This window comes from Rousettus aegyptiacus, unplaced genomic scaffold (assembly GCF_014176215.1).
Source record: "Rousettus aegyptiacus isolate mRouAeg1 unplaced genomic scaffold, mRouAeg1.p scaffold_m13_p_5, whole genome shotgun sequence".
Classification (NCBI taxonomy): Eukaryota; Metazoa; Chordata; class Mammalia; order Chiroptera; family Pteropodidae; genus Rousettus; species Rousettus aegyptiacus.
In genome coordinates, this window is record NW_023416308.1 from 54,452,255 (window position 1) to 54,473,169 (window position 20,915).

The following is a 20,915-nucleotide window of genomic DNA, read 5'->3' on the forward strand; positions in this document are numbered from 1 at the left end:
AATGTATAGTCTCTAATATTTACATAGGCAAAGAAGGAGACTAATGGGCTAAAGCAGCTGAAATGGGGCATGACTAAGGAAGTCTAACTGCTCTCAGAAGAATGCATACCTAAAAAAATAAAGTAAAAACTTTCCCAACTCCAGCATCATCCTCAGCTTCTGTTTTCCTCCTTCTTTTAGGAATAAACGGTATAAGATACAATGATTGTTTTTACTCTTCCTGTCATATATCAACTTGATTTATTTCTGACTTCTAAAGGGAGGAAGATCAAAGAAAGTAGCCCTGGAACAAGACTGAGATGCTTCAAGAGTTTAATTTACAAGATGTATGCTAGATAGAACCGGCTCTACATAGGAAAGCAGAAGATTTCCTCTCTATAAGTTAATGAAATTAAATTGGTTTCCAATTATACCAAACACTTCAAGTGATAAGACTCACCTGTTGTAGGAAAGCTACCAACGTACTGGTTCCCCATTTATCAAGCTTTGGTAGGTTGATATCTTTTAAGTATAAAACAAGTCTTTCACAGTCTTTTGGTCTATACACTCTACCAGTATTAGTACTGATTACCATGCAGGTCTGGCTCAATTTCTGCAGGAGATGTCGAGATGTAGTTTGTGCACTACAATGAACTGTTGCAATTTGCGTGGACCGGAGTTGAGAAAAGGCATACCTGAGCAGCATCCTATAAAAGATGTATGACATTTGACTTTGAAAATGCAACCAATAAAATACTTTTTATATTTAATAAAAAAATTCCATTTTATAAATATTTTAGCCTCTAAATTATGTATGGTGATGTTTAATCTAAATTATGTAGGATAATGTTTAAGAAGAAAGTGGTAAACATGAAAACGGTTTTCATAACTATCAAGGCAACTAATTTTTAGACTGGAAAAAAATAAATTCATGCTTAAGGCAATCTTGGCACTCTTTCAGCAAAAATAAAGTTCATAGAAATAACTAAGTTTGATAAAATATATCCTAAAAATACCACCTGTTTCCCCACAAGTGAAGGAAAGATTTTAGAATACTGAGTTCTCCAAGTTAAAAAAGATCACTATGATTTTATACGATTTTTCTAATTACTACTATAAATGTGAAACTAACATTCCATGTCACCTTTATTTCCAGAAACTATACTCAGTAGGCACTAAAAAAGCTGAATTACACTGATTAAAAAATATTTTTAAATAGAAAGCTAACATCAAGATTCATTTTTTATAAATACAGCAAATAGCAATTTATGAGTATATCTAAAGTATTCATTTATTATTGTGATTGTATGCACAGATTCTTTTTATAAGTATCTTTTCAGATTGCTCTCTTTCCATTAGAAAACATGTAACCTCTCAGAAAAAAAGGACATAATCTTTTCTATACAGTCATATTTTTTTTTACAGTGAAAAGAGTCCTCCATGAAAATGTAAGTGCTAGTTCAACCAAAAGAAAGGTTAAATCATTTAACAAAAGCTGTTAAATCATTTAAAAGAGGAAAGGAACATAAGTCCACAATATGCACCTTGATCAACATTTTTATGCTCTTACCCTTTGCCACATCCTTCTGGTCCTACAAGAATAAATGGCTGTTGAGTGTCAGAACTTAACCAAGGTTTGAAATAATCTAGACCTCGTTGCATGTCTGGAGTCTGAATCACTGGAAGAGTTTGGCCATTGCTAAAATCATTGGCAGTCAAGTTTTCTGGCTTCTTCAGTACGTAAGATGCTAATCTTCCTCTACTTGAATCATAGTAGGTGTCCATTGGTTTGTGAGAGTCCGGAGGAGATTCTCGTGCCCAATTAAAAACCTTAAGAAGAAAACTTGTGATAAGTTTTCACATACTTCAAATAGAGTATGTGAAATTTTAATTCTATATAGTAAATGTTCCAAAGTTGACATACACTAAAACTACTAGCTATCCCTTGCGATTAAAGTAACATTTTAATCTACATATTATCCTCTAAATAATCAGTCAAGAAAATATATGTTATCTGGTTTACACATACACCAAGGTACAAATATATTCAACTTTTAATTGAGTTCTTCCGAACAATAAATTACAAATTACATTATGAAAAATCCTAGACCCTTCGTTTCCACCATATTCTGATACTGCCCATTCCAGTGTTACCACCACTGTTCTCAACCTGCTATTCTTTTTCCTAACTCTGAAAATTGTTTTTGCACAGCTATAAAGCAGAGAGTTAGCCTCTAGTGCTACTCGTCAACATTTTTATTTTGAACTTTGGCAAGAGAATATTTGCTTATAAGCAGCATATATATGGCACTGAGTGGTAACAATGAGAATTATCTGGCAATGGAATAATCATGGACAGGAAAAAGACTAGAGAAAGCAATAAATGATGGTATCAAAGAATAAACAAAATGCTAAAAATGCAGAAACACAATCTTGGAGCCAACTCAAAAGGACACATGTTCAATTATTTCAACAGAGACCAATAGGAAGAAATTCCTTAATATATAGAATGTAATTTTATAAACGACTTGGGTAAACTACACCCAACATTTATTTAAGAGAAGATTTATACTAATTAATCCACCCTAAAAACCTTAATTGCTAAAACTGTTCTGGTTAAACAAATATTTAAAAAATCTATTATTCTATGTTCTAGTTAAACCAATAATTTAAAAATATATTATTCTAAGGTTAAAATGAATGAAATAATTATATTCATATAGCTAAATAGGTTAAAAGTAGGTCTAGTAAAAAAGATATGTTCCAAGTTTAACTTATTAAAGTATAATTTTATAAAATTTTAATAAGATCATTAAATATCATAAACTAGTTCAAAGGAGAAAAATAAGTATATCTATGTACATGTATATAATATACATATAAATGCATTATTGTTCTACTGAATGCATAATCTCCAAATTAAAAAGCTCTATACCTGACAAATACAGGTCATTGTATTTTGGCAGTTAAGAGTCAACGAAAATCACAGAAAAATGTTGACAGAATATAGGCTTTAAATATGCATTTACCTCTTTGGTGAATTCCAGACGTGATTTCATGTTCAAATTTCCACCAAGTCCCCTTATGAGATTAATAATAAATTGGTCATGATCTTTGCATCCATGTAGATGTGACAAACCGTTCATCACAGTCCCAACCAAACTCGTTTCTACCACGTAGTCATTCTGTTGATTAAAATGCATGGTACAGAAAAAGGTAAATATTAATTAGTTAACTTAGAGCCATACAGATTGACATTCACATATCTTTTTGGAAGCTTGTGTTTAAATTTATCACTCTATTCAAGTTGTAGAAAGTTTAGATTTCATTAAATTCATATATACAAACTTTGAAAATCAAAAGTAATAATAAAAACACAATTGTATATTTCTAGCTGTAAGGAGTTGAGTCCTCAAATAGACACATGGTTTGCTTACTTCCTAAATCTGAAGAATATAAAAAAGGTAAATCAATGAGCAATTGTCTAAAAAAAAGTAGCTCCTCATTTCTTCTTGCTGTTAAAAAAGAAGCTAGAGGCAAGGGCTAGAGTGATGGCACTGGACAAGAAAGTCTAGTAAAAACAGGCTTAAATGAAAAACCATTTGGACCTTTCTCTCTATGCAGAACTTTGCAGAATTTTAAAATAAAACTTTTGGACCGAGGTAGTATAGATTATTTTGATCTGTGGTCCTCTGGGGCCCCTGTGGAACTGCGGGGGAGTTAGGTGGGGGCAGGGTTCTCATTAATCTAAAACGATTTGCTGAGAACCAATTATGCATTAGGATCTACTTGTGTTGCTACGTATTTTTTTTTTTTTTTTTTTAAAAAAAGGTGATCTAAATAGAGTACTTGTTTTCATGGAACTCAAATCTAGTAGAGGAGATGATTAACAAGTTGTAGGAAGAACCAGATAGCAGCAGAACACAATGTTTTGATAGAGGAACTCAGATTGAGGGCTCAAAGCCTCTTTGAAAAAGGTGACATTGACGCTAACACCTGAAAAATAAGATCTAACTGGCCACACAAAGAATACGACATATGCATAGGTAAACTAGTGTTGTAGTTATGGAATTAAAAGCTTATGCCTGGGTAAACAAAGAAAGAGTGATTTAAATCAGAGAGGTAGGCAAGGGCCAAGGTATGCAGAATTTTACAGGCCATGGTAAGGGCTGTAAATTTTATTTTCACTGCCTTTAAAGTGTTTTTAAGTAAGAGTGTAAAATTATCCAATTTGCATTTTTTAAAAACCACTCTGCTTGTATAATACATATATTTATAAGAATGGAGAAATGGGAAGCAGAGCAGGAAAAAGAAAGATTGGTAGAAATCCAACTGCTTAGGCCATGCTAAGAATTCTAGGCTTTAAAGGCAAAATAACAAAAACCCACATATTTTCTTCTAGATTGTCTAATTTACTAAATTAACACAAGAATGTAAAGCTCTAGTTATAAATAAAATCAGTATTGGATCAGAACATCCATTATGGTATATCTCAGAATCTAAACAAAGTACAAAATAAGAAAGAAGGAACTCTCAACACACAAAACAACTTTCAAACAATAACGAAGACCAGACCTCAAAACAGAATCAGTTTATTTTCTAACTGACTCTTTGGTATCCACTCTATAGCTTAATAATCTTACCGTGTCATCATTTCTACAATCACATACCCCTATATACCAATATATTCTCGTTCTAACATTAACAACATGGAAGTAGGTGGTCTCGAGGTATTTGCATTGGTGAGCCTTGTTAGGCTCTGTATGCTTTATATTAAGGAAATAGCAACATATCTACTAAAAAGGTGCTACAACATAGGCATCAGGTATTTAAATGAGCACATATACTCTCATTCATTCACTGTGTCATTATTACCATACTTGGTTCTGGGAATACAAGAAGGTGTAAGTAAGACAGGCTTGGTGTTTGCCCTTGAGGAGCTCATAGTTGAACATAAGCAATTATAGTATAATTGAAAGACAATGTATGGTGTCAAAGCAGCACAAAGGAGGAGACAGCTCAGTCAGACTGAGGGCTAGTCAAATGGTTCTTTCCCTGAGGCCACCAGAGAAACCTGTCTCATTTGCATGATTTCCCACAAATCCCTATTCCTTCATCTTTCATCTTTAAAGAGAAAAGAAAAAGGTTGATAAAACTAAAGTGAGCTCTCCATTTCTCTGTATGTCTTGTTCAATCCCAAAGTATTGACCTCTAAGTCAAGTTCAGATTAACAATTACTTAAAAAAAGAAAAAACTCACTGCTCTTTATTTCCTCTACCTTTATATATTTACATTTTTCATAAAAGCAATGACAAAAAAGAAAAACCAAGGAAAGGTGAAAAAATCATGTAGAATATCAGAAAGTCCCCTAATGTCTTCTTTGTATGTTAAACTTCTATTCATGCTTCAAATTCAAAATTAAGTGTGATCTCCTTTTTAAAAATTTCCTAGAATTGTACTCTCCATCCTGTTATGTTGTGATTACCTTTTTATATGTCATTTTCCTCCAAAAGAAAACCCTTCTCAAGAAAAGAGATTGCCCTGTTAATGTTCACCTCTCAAAGTCTTGTCTAATGTTATGCTTGACATATATTATTCAATAAATCTCTGTAAAATAAATATATATTTTGATAAAATGATAAATAACTCACCATACTTTTTCTACTTTAGTAGTAATCTGACATTCTTTTAAACATGATATATGTGTGTGTGTGTGTGTGTGTGTGTATATATATCGACACAGTAAAATGTGACAAGATGGTTTTGCTATTAAAATTAGAAAGATTCCAATATTTAAGATTTTTAGGTAAGCAGCGCAAGATATCGTGAATGGAAGAATTTAAGTGTTTTAAAACTTTTAAGACTAACAAGAGATATAGAGAAACAGCAATGAAGATATCTATCTCTTATTCCACCCCCATATTCTGGCAGAGGTCTAGTAAAGGCAGCTATATGTAAGTAACACTCTTAATCATTATACTTCTCACCTAAATGATTATGAAATATTATGGTTAATTTACCTGCTTTAGAACCCACTGTAAAGCTTTTTCAAAATAATTTCCAATCCAGTTTTCAAGGTTATTTCTATATTTAGGAGGCTGATTCCTTAACCAAGATTTTATCAAAGAATTAAGATCCGTCTCCTCATCACTGAAATAGATAAACATGTAAGAAATTATCTAAGAAGAAATTATGAATTTACTTTCCAAATAAATTTCTGCTCCAATAAACATTATTCTACACACATATCTGCTAGTATACAAGAGTTGACTTTAATTACTTCTGTATGTGTATGTGTGTATATGTGTTACATATATGTGTATATATTTATTTAAATATGTACATACATACCTGAAGGTATCATTGTCTGTAAATTAAAGCAAATAAATTTCATCTATATTATTATAAATATAAAGATGAATTACATATCTACAGGTTAGCCAAAAAGCTTCCTACTTAAAGTGTGATGTGCTTATTAGAAATGCAGAATCCTAAATCCCATTCCAGAACTACTGAAGCAAAACCTTCACTTAAACAAAACCAAATGCACATAGAGCTCAAGATGCATTGCATTTTACTACAGATATTCAAAAATATTTTTCCTTTTTCTCTATCTCAAAAAAAGCCAACTATCTAAATTCCCATGGCACTGGTAAAAGTTTTCCTACAGTAAAATATAATTCTTTTAGCAAAGCACTTAATTATATGATTAACCTCCAATGACTGATATTAAATGTAACATTGACATCTTATTTAAAATCATCTTACATAATTACAAAAAATTATAGTAAAAACAACTCATATATTAATCATTTTAGAATTGACAAGGGCTCACAATTTTGTCATTTTTTTCTCTTCTAACATCATTTTATAGCAACTCTATTAAATACAGAATCCTTGAATTTGTCCTCTCACATTTCTATCCAGTCTAATAAGAAAAAGAAAAATGGAAAGATCAAAGGCAAATATTTAAATTACATTAGATTGGCTTAAAACAAACAAAGACTCCAAGCTCCTCCAATAAAGACTTTGTTGTCAAGGGTATTTCTTTAATGTTCATGGAATCTGTGTATTGGTTTGTCCAAGACAATCCTGGTTTATACCAGTTGCCCTAGAATAATTAATAGCATTCTCTTTCATGATTAAAAAGTCCTTATTTTGCCTCCAGCATAGCAAGTGCTAAAAAAATCTGCTCAAAAAATAAAACCTACAACCAAGGTAAAAGCTAATCAAACAGCAACTAAAAATGTTAATATGTATTTGTATTTTACATGACATCATATATAATCATCATGCCTCTCACGAACAATTTCTGGTTCACCAGCAATTTTCATACATCTACAAGAATATAAGGTCTTTTTTTTCTGTTAAATATCCATGGCATTCTACTTATCACTTATTTTATTTATATTCTATCTTATATTATAATTGTTGTTATATTTATTTTAACTCTCTACTTGAAGGTATGCTCCTTTAAGACAAGTCCTCCATTAAGTGCTAGTTTTACTCTTTTCTTGCTCTGCCTCTCCTAAAATACCTAACTTAATGTCATACACATAATAGGCATTCAATAAATATTTAAAAATTTAATTATGATCTTTCCTTTTATCCTATTTTTCTCACAAGATTAAAAAAATACATGAAATAAATAAGATAAATTGTGTGAGATACTGCTACAAAAGCTATAAACCCAATGTTATGTTTTTAATAATACCTCAAAATAGTAATTGGAGTTCATGACAAGTTTAATATAAATGCTTTCTCTAATACTGTCAAAGAAATAAATAATTTTGGAAACTAAATTTCAACTAACTTAATAACACTATCTGCATCATACAACATCTAAAATGGCTTTAAATGGCCCTAAACAAGTAGAGCACTATATATAGACTAATATCAAATTCAAAAACATAAATTCAAAAAGTAAAAGAAAATTTTCTAATTACTCATCTTTGGAAATAAAATTGGCTCAAATGTCCAAGTTCTGATATGTGACTACTGTACAAGATATATAAAATTATTATTAATTTTTGTTCTTTAAATCTCTTCTAAATACACTGAAGAAACAAAATATTAAATAAAGAGGTTTCAAACTTGCAAAATAAAAGGCTGGACCATAGAACGATTATTTAAACTTATATTGGTCCTAAAATTCTATACTCTAGGATTCTATAATTAAAATATTGCTACTTAGCTTTAAATTATTAGCCTCTAGCACATAAGTAAAATGTTCACTTTTCTGAACTCAATCATAATATTTAAATAAAAGTAATTAAAAAAGGAGAAAACAAATTAAATACTTGCTGTTTCACGTAAGCAAACAAAAATAATAATTTAATAATTGTGATCACTAAACTGCTAAAATAATCCAACTGCCGTAAAACAGGAATTCTCTGAATGAATTAAAACCTAATAAACAAAAGAAAGTTAATCAAAACTGAAGACAACAAATTATTTATTTATACATCACTTATTTCATTTAGCTATAAAACCAAAATAATAATTGAAGAATAGTCTAATACAATATATGCAAATACTCTTATGGTTTACCTAAGAAAGATCATTCCCATTCTAGATATTGTGGCTGGTGAGGCACAACTTAAATCATGAGTTTCAAATACAAAGTTAACATTTGGACCAAACTGGATCCTTTCTCCACTGGGCATAGTGAGTAGTCGATTATCATCAAGAACAGAATTCAGAGATTCTATCCATTCTGGGTCAATATCACCATCACAGATTATCCATGAGCTGACATCTATTTTCAAACCATAAAATTAAAGGTAAAATAAAAATAAGATATAAAATGATTAACTCTTATTCTTAAATTATTTCCATAAGTATTATTTTATATAACCAAAACTAAATATAAAGAACAAAAAATTGAACAAGTAGAGATTTTTCATGTGAATTTGTACTACAAATGTTGTGAAGAACCCATGGGCAATCCTGGCTCAGCTGGCCAGACTCAGTTATATACCATGTGATAATGCTTTATTTATCTATGAACATACAGAATTGAAATTTCATTTAAAGAAAACAAGATGTGCAAGACTTAGGTATTTCTCTTCCCATAACCTTGTAAGATATTCTTCAGATTTTTGTCTTCTATCATGTCATAAGAATGACTACTTGCTATATATTATCTCTTTTAGAAAATACAGAAGACACAATTTTCATTGCCTTTCATGAGAAAAAAAATTCACCACTGTCAAATTTGACATGTAAAAAGGTAACTTCAAAGAGAAGTAGCAAACAAGTTGTAAACACAAATCTTTCCACAAGACAAAACTTTTTTTTTATCCATCCTTCCTAAAATAATAGTGTTTTCAAGTTATAGTCTAATGCTACTGACTATATTGAAAATGAAAAGACTACATTAAAAATCCCTTTCAATGTCTTAAAGAGTTCTAAACCTTTTACTCATTGGCATAGAAAAACAGCTATAATTAACTTACAACCTAACAAAAAGTAGGGAGTCTTCTCAGATTCTGGCCAAAAACTCAAACACCAAACCAAAAATTTTGAACCAATAAATCTACTATTTACAACTTAAATTTTCAAAATTATTCAAACACTGTATTCAAATTGATGAGTTAAAAGTGTTCACACATATCAATTTTAACCCTAAATAAAATTTTGTCATCTTGCTTATTTATGAAGTATTATGATATCAACTCAGCAAAGATTTTATATTTATTTAGTAAATTAATCCAGTCGTAAATTTCAACTCACCCAGATTACTCTGAGTTTCTATTATAACACAAGCTGCTATGGAGTATAGATTAATATGATAGCATGTCCAGGGCCCCTTCCAAAGTAAAATATCAACATAAACATAGATCCCACCTTTCACGGAGACTACTATTTGGTGAGGGAGACTCAATATCAATCAAATATACAATTAAACACTGAACATTATAAAGTAGTTTATGGTCATGTACAAGACTTAAAAAGAATAACATTATAGACAAGATCTATCATCCTTTAAAATTCAGTAAAGCAATGAATTACACAATAAAAACCAACCTTGGGGTTCTCGAACTACTTGGCGAGCACTATTCGTCAAAACACCATCAGACCATTCTCTTGTATCCATGTCAATATGGCCTAATAATTGATGTCTAGGCATAGCTTTGGGATTCATGGTATATTGTTTTACTATTTGGCCAATTTTACAAAGTGCTGCCCTTAACATTCTCCAAAGAGTTGATTTTCCAGCGCCACTTGGACCAACAATAACAACTCCCATCCTCTGGCGTAATTGTTCATACAATTCCAAAGCTTTCTTGATCTAGTAGAAAAGAAACATGTTTGTATATCATTTAGTGTATAATCATATGCAGTTCTGCTCTCATTCTATAACAGCTATTCTATTCCAAACATATAAATTAAGCCTTTGATTTCTTCAGTGGAAGATAAAACCTTAAATAAATGAATATACCTAAATAAATCTGAACATATTTACAATGTGAACTTTAAATCTAAGATCTCTTTAAAAGAATCCAGTATGTTTTCCAAGTTAACTGATACATGTTCATTATTTTCTTTACTCATTCATTCAAATATATTCATTTTTTCACATGTTCATTCATTCATTTACATCATCTCCCTCAAAAAAAAAAAAAAAAAAACCCTGAGAAAAGTGTTTATATTGAACATGTATTTGTGCTACATAAAAAGATCTACTAAAAAAGAACTCCTAAGAAATTGTCCAAGTGAAAAATTATATATTATCAATTATCAAATATATATGCATTTCAGGCTCTCTAAGCACTAGGAATAAAATGGCGAGCAAAAATAAACATAGATCCCACCTTTCACGGAGACTACTATCCGGTGAGGGAGACTCAATATCAATCAGATATATAATTAAACACTGAACAACTATATTTAACAAGAATAATAAAGTACATAGCCAGGCATCTAATCTGGACTTGGAGATTATGGAAGGCTTCCCTGAGATTTAAGGTAAAAGATGAAAGATAAGTTGAAAGGTAAAGTATAAAGATAGTTAAGGAATTAACTAGAAGAAAGGACCATTATATTATAAAGTATTCTAGACAGTTACCTGATTAGGTATGATTTCATAATTGGCCTCCTCAAAGACTTGCTTTAATGCGGCACTCAGTTCATCATATTCTACTTCTTTAAAGTCAATTCCAGGAAACACATCCTTAATCAGTGCATCAAACCGAGTACAATCCACAAATGTAAACTTCGACATTGTATTAAGCCTCAACGCTTGTACCACAATATGACTTTCATTAACTAGAGAAAAAATTTCATTTTATAATTATCAGTTATAAATTTAGTGACTATAAGAATAGTGTTTAACTGACTTGATATGTATTGTTAGTAATTAAATGAAGCACTAGAATTTAATAACATTTAAGACATGTTATCATGTGAATTGGCAAGCTTACCTTACCATCTTTTTGACTGCTGAAAAATAAGTATCACTAAGTAGAGTTTGAGTTCTTTTTCACAGACTTTGAATCCCAGGTACCCTCAAATTTTAATTAATAATAAAAATGATTATGATTTATATTTGCATAGTACTTTACCATTTTGATGGCATCCTTATAATAACTATATAGAGAAAGTATAACTATTATTCTAATTTTATATCTGAGAACATTAAATCTCTAAAGGTTTAATGACTTATCTAAAATTACACAGCAATAAGTATTATATAGCTGGGATTTAAACCCAGAGCAACTAATTCCAGATTCAAGCCTCTCTCCGAATCTACTAATATTGCATCCCAGATATTTCATTTCCTAAAACTAACAAAGTAAAAATCTTTGATCTGCCTTGCTCAAAACTGATTCATAAATCCGTTCTTAAACCAAATATAAATACTAATATGATTACCAGATTCTTATTTTTCATGGGCATTAGCTGCTGATTGATAAGACTTGTACATAAAGGCAGGAAGCTATATTTAGTCTGGTATTTTTCTATAATTGCTTAATATTTCTATGTTTAAATATATATAAGGAGGCTGGCCGCCTGTGCCAGAATTTATTTCAAGCACTGAATTCATAAATAAGACATCTTTATTCACTACAGGTATGGTTTAAATATTTCTTGAAAATCATCAAAGGTAGACAACTGAAAAACAGTAATTTCATTACTTCACCAAATAACTGTATCTCCCTGGCATATGCCTACCTAATTAATAATATAGCTAAAGTAGCTACCCTTTTTTAAGATATACACTTTGATCATTTAGAGTCTAAATAGTCTTTTTTTCTATGCTGTCTTATTTTCACAATGTTTTAACTTAGTTTTTTATAGCAAGCTGAAGAGGCTGAATATTGAGCCTTTCATAAAGGCATAGACCCATGGGTGAAGGGAATCATTTATTTTAAGTAAATGGGAAAAAAGAGTGGTAAAGTATAATAAAATATACATGCATTCATAGTGCTAACTAAATGATTTAAATTATATAAGTGAGGGACAAGAGACAAATTGTTACAAAGGAATTTCAAATAGGACCCTTGCCTCCCCACTTTGAAGGGAAGTGAGATTTAGTAATTAGCTTCCAAAGAACAGTGTATTAAAAGAGGAACATAACAACTGTATAGTAGAGAAATCTGACAAACACTAAGATAAGTGATGAAGGTGAACATCACAAGTGATATCATGTGGTTATTATGCACCCACTGATATGATGTAATGTGAAGGCCACTCCACCTCTATGGTATTCTTTCCAAATATTTATAACTCAGTCTAATCATAAGAAAAACAACAGGAAGAAAACAAAACATATTAAGAGTCTACATGATATCTGACTAGGATATCTGCAGACTGTAAATATCATGAAAACAAAAACAGACTGAGAAACTGTCACAGAGTAGAGGAGGCTAAAGAGACAGGACTATTAATACAATGTGGCATCAAATTGATATAGATTGAATATAGATTCAATTCTGGAACAGAAAGTTTATTAATAATAATAAAAGAGGATATTATTATTAATAGCAACATACTAGTGTCAGTTTCTTAGTTTTGACAAATATATCACGGTAAAAAAGATGAAAGTCTAAATTATTATAAGTTAAAAGGTATTTTTTAATAGTTTGAAGTTTTTTTAAGGGTTATTTGTTTGGTATACTATCTCTTTAAAAGAGAAAAATCCCCATGTGATTCTAAGGTTTCTGTTCTTATTTAAAGACTAGACAAATTCTCAGGCTGTATTTTAGACCTACTAAATCAGGAACACTAAGGGTGGAGTCCAAGGTCTACATTTTAACAAGCCTCTAAGTGATTATAATGTACATTAAAGATTGAGAACAAGTGGACTAGACTATGCCTCTGTAAGTCATAGCTATTTAATATTTAATGCACTTAAAAAGTAATGATAAGACAGTAGATAAAAACTAGGGAAAATCAATAAAGTAAGAACTTTAGTTGAAAATAATGTATCAATATGCTTTGTTAGCTATGATGAATGTGCTATATTCATGTAAAATGTTAACAATAGGAGAAATTAGGGGCAGGGTATTATTCAAAAACCCTCTATATTGCTATATTTAGAACTTTTTATAAATCTAAAATTATTCTAAATAAAAGCTTATTTTCAAAAATAAGATTATATTGAGACTAAATGAATTATACCTTTCTGTTTAATGCCAGTTTTCTTCAGTTGTCTAAGAAGATTTCCACTTCCTCTCAGAACCGTCTTCAAGGCTCTCAAACCCCAGTCATAATGTTGCTGAGGTGTCAAAAGTTCCCTTAAGTAAAAACATGAAAATCATAAAGCATCAAATATCTATTAGAAATTCTTTTTATTATCATATCCAAAGAAATATAGAATATAAGTACTGACAAACAGAAGTGAGTACTGATACTCCATTAATTTCTATAAAAGAATCAATCGTACAAAATGATCATTCAAGTAAAATGCTGAAGATGAATAGTTCTCAAGGATCAGAAAAGGCTTTTCAAGAACTGGCTAGATATCTTAATGAAGATATTAAATGACAATTACCTGTTACCCTGAGTCCTAAAGTCTTTATCAATCTATCTTGCTCTGAATCTCTGATATTCCAGGTCTATCTTTTAATAGGGACCAGAATTCTAGGTTGCCCAAAGAAGCTAAATCAACCTCTACTACCAAAAGTAAGACATAAGAAAAATTATGAAAGATTCCCTTCAAAGAACAGTAGGTTTCGAATGGTTAGCTGGTAAATTAGATCAATAAATATCACTTAACTGGTGCACTCCAATAAAAACATTTTGCAGGAAAAAAGTGAGATCAGATTTATAGTATTTAAGACAAACAGTTTTGAGCCAGACATTTTTATTATTCAAACCAAAATCTTTCCTTTCAACACCTTAAGTACAATATAATCATCAATATGAAAGTCAGTGAATATGTAAATTGGACAAATGTGAAAAAGTCACTAATAACCATAATCAATCATTGGAACCACAAGATATAAAAATATTTAAAACAGAAAAACTCACCTAGATAGATTGAAGATAGCTACCAATTTCCTGCCCAATACCTTAGCATCTTTAAAGCCTTCTGAATAGAGAATAACTTCTGCAATAAGCTCATTGTCTGGACGAGACATGGCTACCGGCCTGAAAAGCTGTTTAAGATTATCAGGCAGTTTTTGTCTTCCTCCATAACCTTTTCCAGCAGGATTCATAGTAATAAAAATTCCAGAATTGGAATTTATTTCTACCTGAAATAGTAATTTAAAATACAGATATAAACAAATGAACAGGACAAACAGACAGACACTCATGGACATGGACAATGGACTAGTGGTTACCAGAGAGGAGGGGGAGGGGAAGGGAGGGGTGAAAAATAAATAAAACACTTAATAAATAATAAATAAATAAGTAACAATGTTTCTTAAAATACAGGCATAAAATATTTGAAACCATAAATACAAAATATGTTGTCAATAGATATTCTATTGACATATTTCTCCACATAAATTTTATACCTTAGCAAAAAGTAAGCAACCACTAACATGCTAACCATCTCCTTATTCAATATATAACCATCTCCTTATTCAACATATAGCAAAGAAACCACACTGCTTTATAGAGGTTCTTTATAATGTTTGTTGAGGCTGAAAGTTTAAGAGATAGTAACCAATTTGAATGTCCATTCGTTCAACATATGTTTACTGAAAACCTTGCTTGTGTTAAACACTTTGTTAAGTACTTAGAGACAACACAACTTAGAACTAAAGTCAGTAATAGTTTATGCCCTACTGGAGCTTATAGTCTTTTGAGTATTACAAAGAAGCAATCACAGTGTGATAAACACTATGACAGGGAAGAGCAGAATGTCATGAGAGTAGGCGCATTTTCGACAAAGCACTTAGAAGATAAATTCGAATGTGTAAACTATGAGTGGACAATTAGGAAGCAGAAATACCAAGAACAGAAAAACCTGGCTATAAAGGAAAGAAAAGGCAGCAGTGGTTGGCAGAAAAGACGAATTAAGGGAAAGTTTGCTTATTAGCATATATAATATTAGCATATTAAATATGCTATGTTATATTTAATTTTATAATTAAATACATTATCGTATAATATAATTAGCATATAGCATATATAATAATATATAATAATATATGCTATATATTATTAAGAAGGAAAAGATGTGATTATGTTTAAAAGCCAAAGAGGAACCGGTAGAGAAAGGAATGCTGAAACTATGGCAGAGGGGATAACTAAGAGAAAGGCCCTGAGAAGCAGATTCTAAAGCATAGGTGGAAAGGTCAGCATTGGTTGTGAGAAATAACTACTCTTTCTTTGTAAGAGGAGAAAAGGAAACAAATGAATGTAAGAGAAAACAAATTTTTATGACAGAGAGGTAACAACGTAATAGTTTCTCAAGAATTTAAGCATCATGTAAACAATGTGTTAACACTTCAGAACTGGTCTTACTTTCTTGGCCTATTCAGAAAAATTTGTACTGTGAAAATGTTATTAAGTATAAGAAGATAATTTTACAGATTTTTTAACTTGCAATGTGTACATCATTACTGTACCAGAACCTACTTCAAAGGACTGTAGTATTAAATGCACTAAAGCACTATGCACAGTGCCAGCAAAGAGAAAGTGCTCAATAAATGTTAGCAAATGTTATTATAACTGACTTATTCAATACAGTTTGCAGATAAAAGGTAGAATGAGATCCAAAGAGGGTGAGAAACCTCTTTGAAAGATAATTCACAGGTAAAAAGGTCTAAAACACTGGTCACAGATTAGAAACAGAAGTGCCAGGAGAAATAAAGATAGAACTTTGCCTGAGTATGAGTAATGCGTCTTATATTTCAATTATTTAAATCCCCACCATGTTCTATACCTCCTTGCCAAGTAGTTCACATATAGTTCTATGGTTCTTTAAAGCATCTTGAATTGTCTGGATCTGCATAGAAACTGCTGATAGCACAGATTCTTCCAGTCTATTGAATTCATCAAAACAACCCCAGGCCCCACACTTCACCAAACCAACAAATATTCGTCCCATTGACTTTACATCAATGCCCTTAAAGAGAACAATAAAAAGTATATTTGTTAAAACATAAATGAAATCTCTAATAATAACTTAATACTTTACATCATTTACTGATAAGGTAATCATTCATTCCACCCATCTATGCCTCTTTTGTTCTTTTTTTAAGTAGAGATTAAATAGCTAATTTTTCAAAACCCAGAGTGGTTTCAAGGAATAAACAAAATAATTCATGTGAAAGTATTCTGAAAAGTACACAGAACTAAACAAAAATAAGATTTTGTTTTAGTTATTCTTTAAATCAAAATATAAATCCTATTCAAAATATTTTTTAAATGGTAATTTAAAACAAACTCAAGATTTTTCCTTTTCTATTTACTATTTCCTTTACTAAAAATATTTTTCTAAACCTTTAACATAAATAATACATTAAAATTATTTCTTTGCAATAATTCTCTTTAGAAAAGTATTGGGATTTTATACTACATGCAATCTCTCTCCATTTTGCATTTCAAACACAACAAATTCTGCCTTTTCGAGTGATTTAAAAGTACAGTGATTTTAAAATAAATGATTCATATGTAAGTACATGAAAAGTAATCCAAACATATAACTAGTACGTTATTATATAATTGACAATTATTTATTCTACCTCATCACAATTAAACACTAAAACTTGTCTTCCAAGAAGTCCACCTAAAGCCTTGACTGATTCAGTTTTTCCAGTTCCAGCTGGTCCATAAGGATTTCCTCCAAGTCCCATCTTCATGGCTTGAGTGAGAGTTAGGTAGCACTTGTCTGTCAATGGAGTATAAACCAGCTTGGGAGCATTACCCTATACAAGAGAAATAAAAAGCTTGAATATTCATGTTCTATTCAACAGTCACAAATATTTGTGTAGCATGAGATTCTAGTTAAAAAGCTAAAAAAGACAACAACTAAATTAAAGTTTTTAACAGGAAAATGTCTAAAATATTTTTAGTGAAACTTTCTAAAGCACAAACTGGAATTAAATTTAGTTATTTTTCAAGCATGTATTTTATTGTATCAATTAATGTACTGCTAGGTTTTCTAAATAGTCTCTTGAGTTCTTGATAATGGCACAAAGATATACTTCTAAAGCAAACAAATCCAAAAATATACAATAATCAGATACAAAAAATGCATTTTATTTTGCATTTTCAAATTCATGTTATTTTCTTAAATCTTATTATCTTCACAAATCAGAATTACTTTACAAACCTCAAAGTATAACTAATTTGAAAAATACCTTATGAAATTAATAATTTAACTTATTATTTTCTAAATTTCCACTAAATTTTAGAGAAAATAGATTCTAATTTCATCTAGTTTACAGAGTTCTTCCTTAATTTAGGTAGACATATTTGTGTCTCAAAACACGCTTCCTTTTTGAAAGAGTCAGCTGGCAACTCTTCAGACATATGGCTATTAACATAATTGCCAAAATATTCTGATGATTGATTCATTATGATGTGGAAAAAACCAGAGAGGATACAGCTGGATTTTTTTAAAATAGGTAACATTTTATTTAAAAATTCTTTTACCTTACAAAACATGAAAACTTTTAGCAAACATATTTTAGCATATTTAAAATTGTACTAATTTTGGTCTTGAATAAAAGAGGCACAAACCTAATTGCTTCCCCTGAGGTTGTCTATATTCAGATCTCCTTAAATTAAAAATATATTTCAAATTCCATGTAAATAGGACTCTATGAAAAGGTACATTTAGAGAATTCAGTACAACACTGACATTATGTTAACTCCTCTGTAAGTAAAATGATTTTTTATTTTTTCCAATATAACATCTCCTTAATTATGTTAAAACAGAAAGACAAAGTAACACAAAACAAATTTTTGAAAGCTAAAACTAAAATATAAATAATTCTTTCATCCAATAGCAAATTTCATTTAAAGTAAATAAGTCTAACTGGAAAATAAAACATTTCTGCCACAAGTCATACCTGATACTCGTAAGTATACTGAAGTTCAGAATCCACCATTTGAACATAACATGTATGATCACTTTTCATATAGAATCTAACTTGTTTTTTCCAAGCCCAGTCTTCAGTTGTATGAACTTGAACTTGGTTTAACTGTTTCACCACATCGATATTATGAATAATGTCAAGAATTAGTGCTTTAAGTTTAAGCTCCAGAATGCCAGATTCTATAAACAAATAAATATAATTAAGAGAAAATGTTAGCCTATGACTTGTGTATTTTATAATTATATGTATACAGGTGATTTAGTAATAAATGTAAATGATAACTTCATGATACATTTGAATGGTACAGTAATATAAATCATGCAAACCAAAAAAATATCAAATCCAAGTTTTGTGTATAAAAACTAAGGCATCAAATTTCAACAGGAGAGGCATTTCATTTCCTCATGCAAGGAAGTAAGTACACTCCAGCCTCTCTCCCTCTGAATGCAGGGATAAAAAACATGGACAACATGTACTGAACTGCTATTTAGGATGCTGAAAAGTAAAAAGTATTAGGTAAATTGGGGAAGATAAGAATTAGAAGTACTATCAAACCAGGAGTGAATTTACCTGTTTTCTTTGTTCTTGTTTTTGTTTTTTTTTTTTCCCCCCCCTCTCATATTATCCCTAGACCTGGACCCAATGCAGCCAGAAACCTAGATTGCTATACACAGGGAGAGATTTGAGAGAAGGCTTCTAGCTCAGTCTTGAGAAGCAGAAAAGGAGCCTCCTAGTAGCTACAGTGCTGGCAGCTGACACCCAGAAGTGCATAATATTCTGAGGAAAGGGACTATTCCTTTGAAGAGTAGGCTGAAACCCAATTGCTCTTTTTCTCTGATCTTCAATCAATTGGCCCAGGACATGAGTATAGTCACAGAAAGTGCGCAGGAGAGTAGACTACATGAAACCTCAGCTTTCTGACCAGAGGATCAAACTGGGAGCCAAGGAAACCAGAAAATACTGGGAAGACCATGGAGAGAGTAGAGATTGGAAAAATGACCCTATAAACTTGTTTATGAACTCCAGCCCATCCCCAAGCCATTCAGATCGCATCCTAAACATCCAACCAAAGACTCTGGAGACCTGGCCACTAGGTGGCAAACATGTGGAACAGATCTAAATAGTATTGCAGACTTTGAAAACAGAACTGACATTGGATTTATAAACCACCGAACGCTGGCTGAAACTGTAACTTAAAACCAACATGACCAATTGCTAAAAGAAAAATATCAACATTATCTGGAGGATTTAAACAAGACTTAGACTCTCAAAGCAATATTAAAATGTTCAGGATACAATCCAAAATCATTCAACGGGCAAAAAAAAAAATCCTCAATTCACATAAGACAATAAAGGTGAAATAAAGATATTCTCAGATGAAGAAAACCTAAGAGAATTCATAGTCAACAAACAAACTTGCTCTAAAAGAAATGGTAAAAGTTCTTCAAACAGAAGGAAAAATGATACAAGAAAATTTGGAGCATCAAGATAAAGGAAGGGAAATAAAAATGGTAAGCATCTAGATAAACAGACTATTTTTCTCTTAAGTCCTTTAAAATATGTTTGATGGTTAGAGGCAAAAATTATAATTCCGTAGAGTTTTCAATGTATGGATATGTGATATATAAGGCAACTATAACACAAAAAGAGAAGGATAAACAAACCTATATGATGGTAAGGTTTCTACATTTAATTTAAAGTAGTAAATTATTGATTCCAAGTACAATACAAAAGTTAAGTATGTATACTGTAATTCCTAAACTAATCTCCAAAACAGATAGTCAAAAAATAAATAAATAAATGAATTAAGAAAGAATACCAAAAAATGTTCAAGTAACTGAAAAGTTGGAACATTTTTCCATACCAGTATTCCCTGGATCCTCAGAACTTGTATCAATATTAGTATAGTGCTCTAACTTATTCACCAGTTGTGTTTCAATCTGATGAAGACTATGATCTTGGATAGCATTTTCTACATCTTCAGTGAATTTAATCTGCTCCGCCAAGCATAATATCTATTGAATACAGAGAAAAAATATTTTTAAAAGGTGAATTTATTTAGAAATATTTTACAAATTTAAGGAAAGACATTTTTCTCCAAATTTTCAATAGTATATTGGATCTAACTAAATATCTTACTGGCACCTCAAATGTTAATAGAGAAATACAGTCATAGAAAAACATTGTGTGATGCAGCCCAAGCTTACTTTTCAGAACTACTCTCCTATTGGCCTATTTACTAGTCCTAGAACCCACCAAGCCTACTGTGACCTGAGGGCCTTTGTACTTTCTTCCCCTGATTCTCCTCATAAATGGCTTCTTTTCAACCAGTAAGACGTCAGAGTATGATGTATTCTATTTAATAAAAGGGTAATCTTCTAGCATTCCAAACTAATCTCTCAGTATACTACTGAAGCCTACAATTTCAAA

At 30.8% G+C, this 20,915-nt stretch overlaps 1 protein-coding gene across 3 annotated transcripts in view; it reads right to left on the reverse strand.

Moving 5' to 3' along the window:
* DYNC2H1 (dynein cytoplasmic 2 heavy chain 1) overlaps positions 1-20,915 on the reverse strand; it is a 253,153-nt gene that overhangs the window by 188,456 nt on the left and 43,782 nt on the right. For all 3 annotated transcript variants that reach the window (XM_016163676.2, XM_016163673.2, XM_016163675.2), the window contains exons 31-43: positions 20,350-20,500; positions 18,459-18,664; positions 17,127-17,309; positions 16,325-16,507; positions 14,458-14,681; positions 13,606-13,721; positions 11,051-11,250; positions 10,009-10,273; positions 8,530-8,737; positions 6,000-6,129; positions 3,009-3,164; positions 1,550-1,809; positions 440-686 (exon numbers count right to left, since the gene is read on the reverse strand). In XM_016163676.2, coding sequence (XP_016019162.2) covers positions 440-686; positions 1,550-1,809; positions 3,009-3,164; positions 6,000-6,129; positions 8,530-8,737; positions 10,009-10,273; positions 11,051-11,250; positions 13,606-13,721; positions 14,458-14,681; positions 16,325-16,507; positions 17,127-17,309; positions 18,459-18,664; positions 20,350-20,500 — 2,529 coding nt within the window. The remainder of the gene's footprint in view (positions 1-439; positions 687-1,549; positions 1,810-3,008; positions 3,165-5,999; positions 6,130-8,529; positions 8,738-10,008; positions 10,274-11,050; positions 11,251-13,605; positions 13,722-14,457; positions 14,682-16,324; positions 16,508-17,126; positions 17,310-18,458; positions 18,665-20,349; positions 20,501-20,915) is intronic.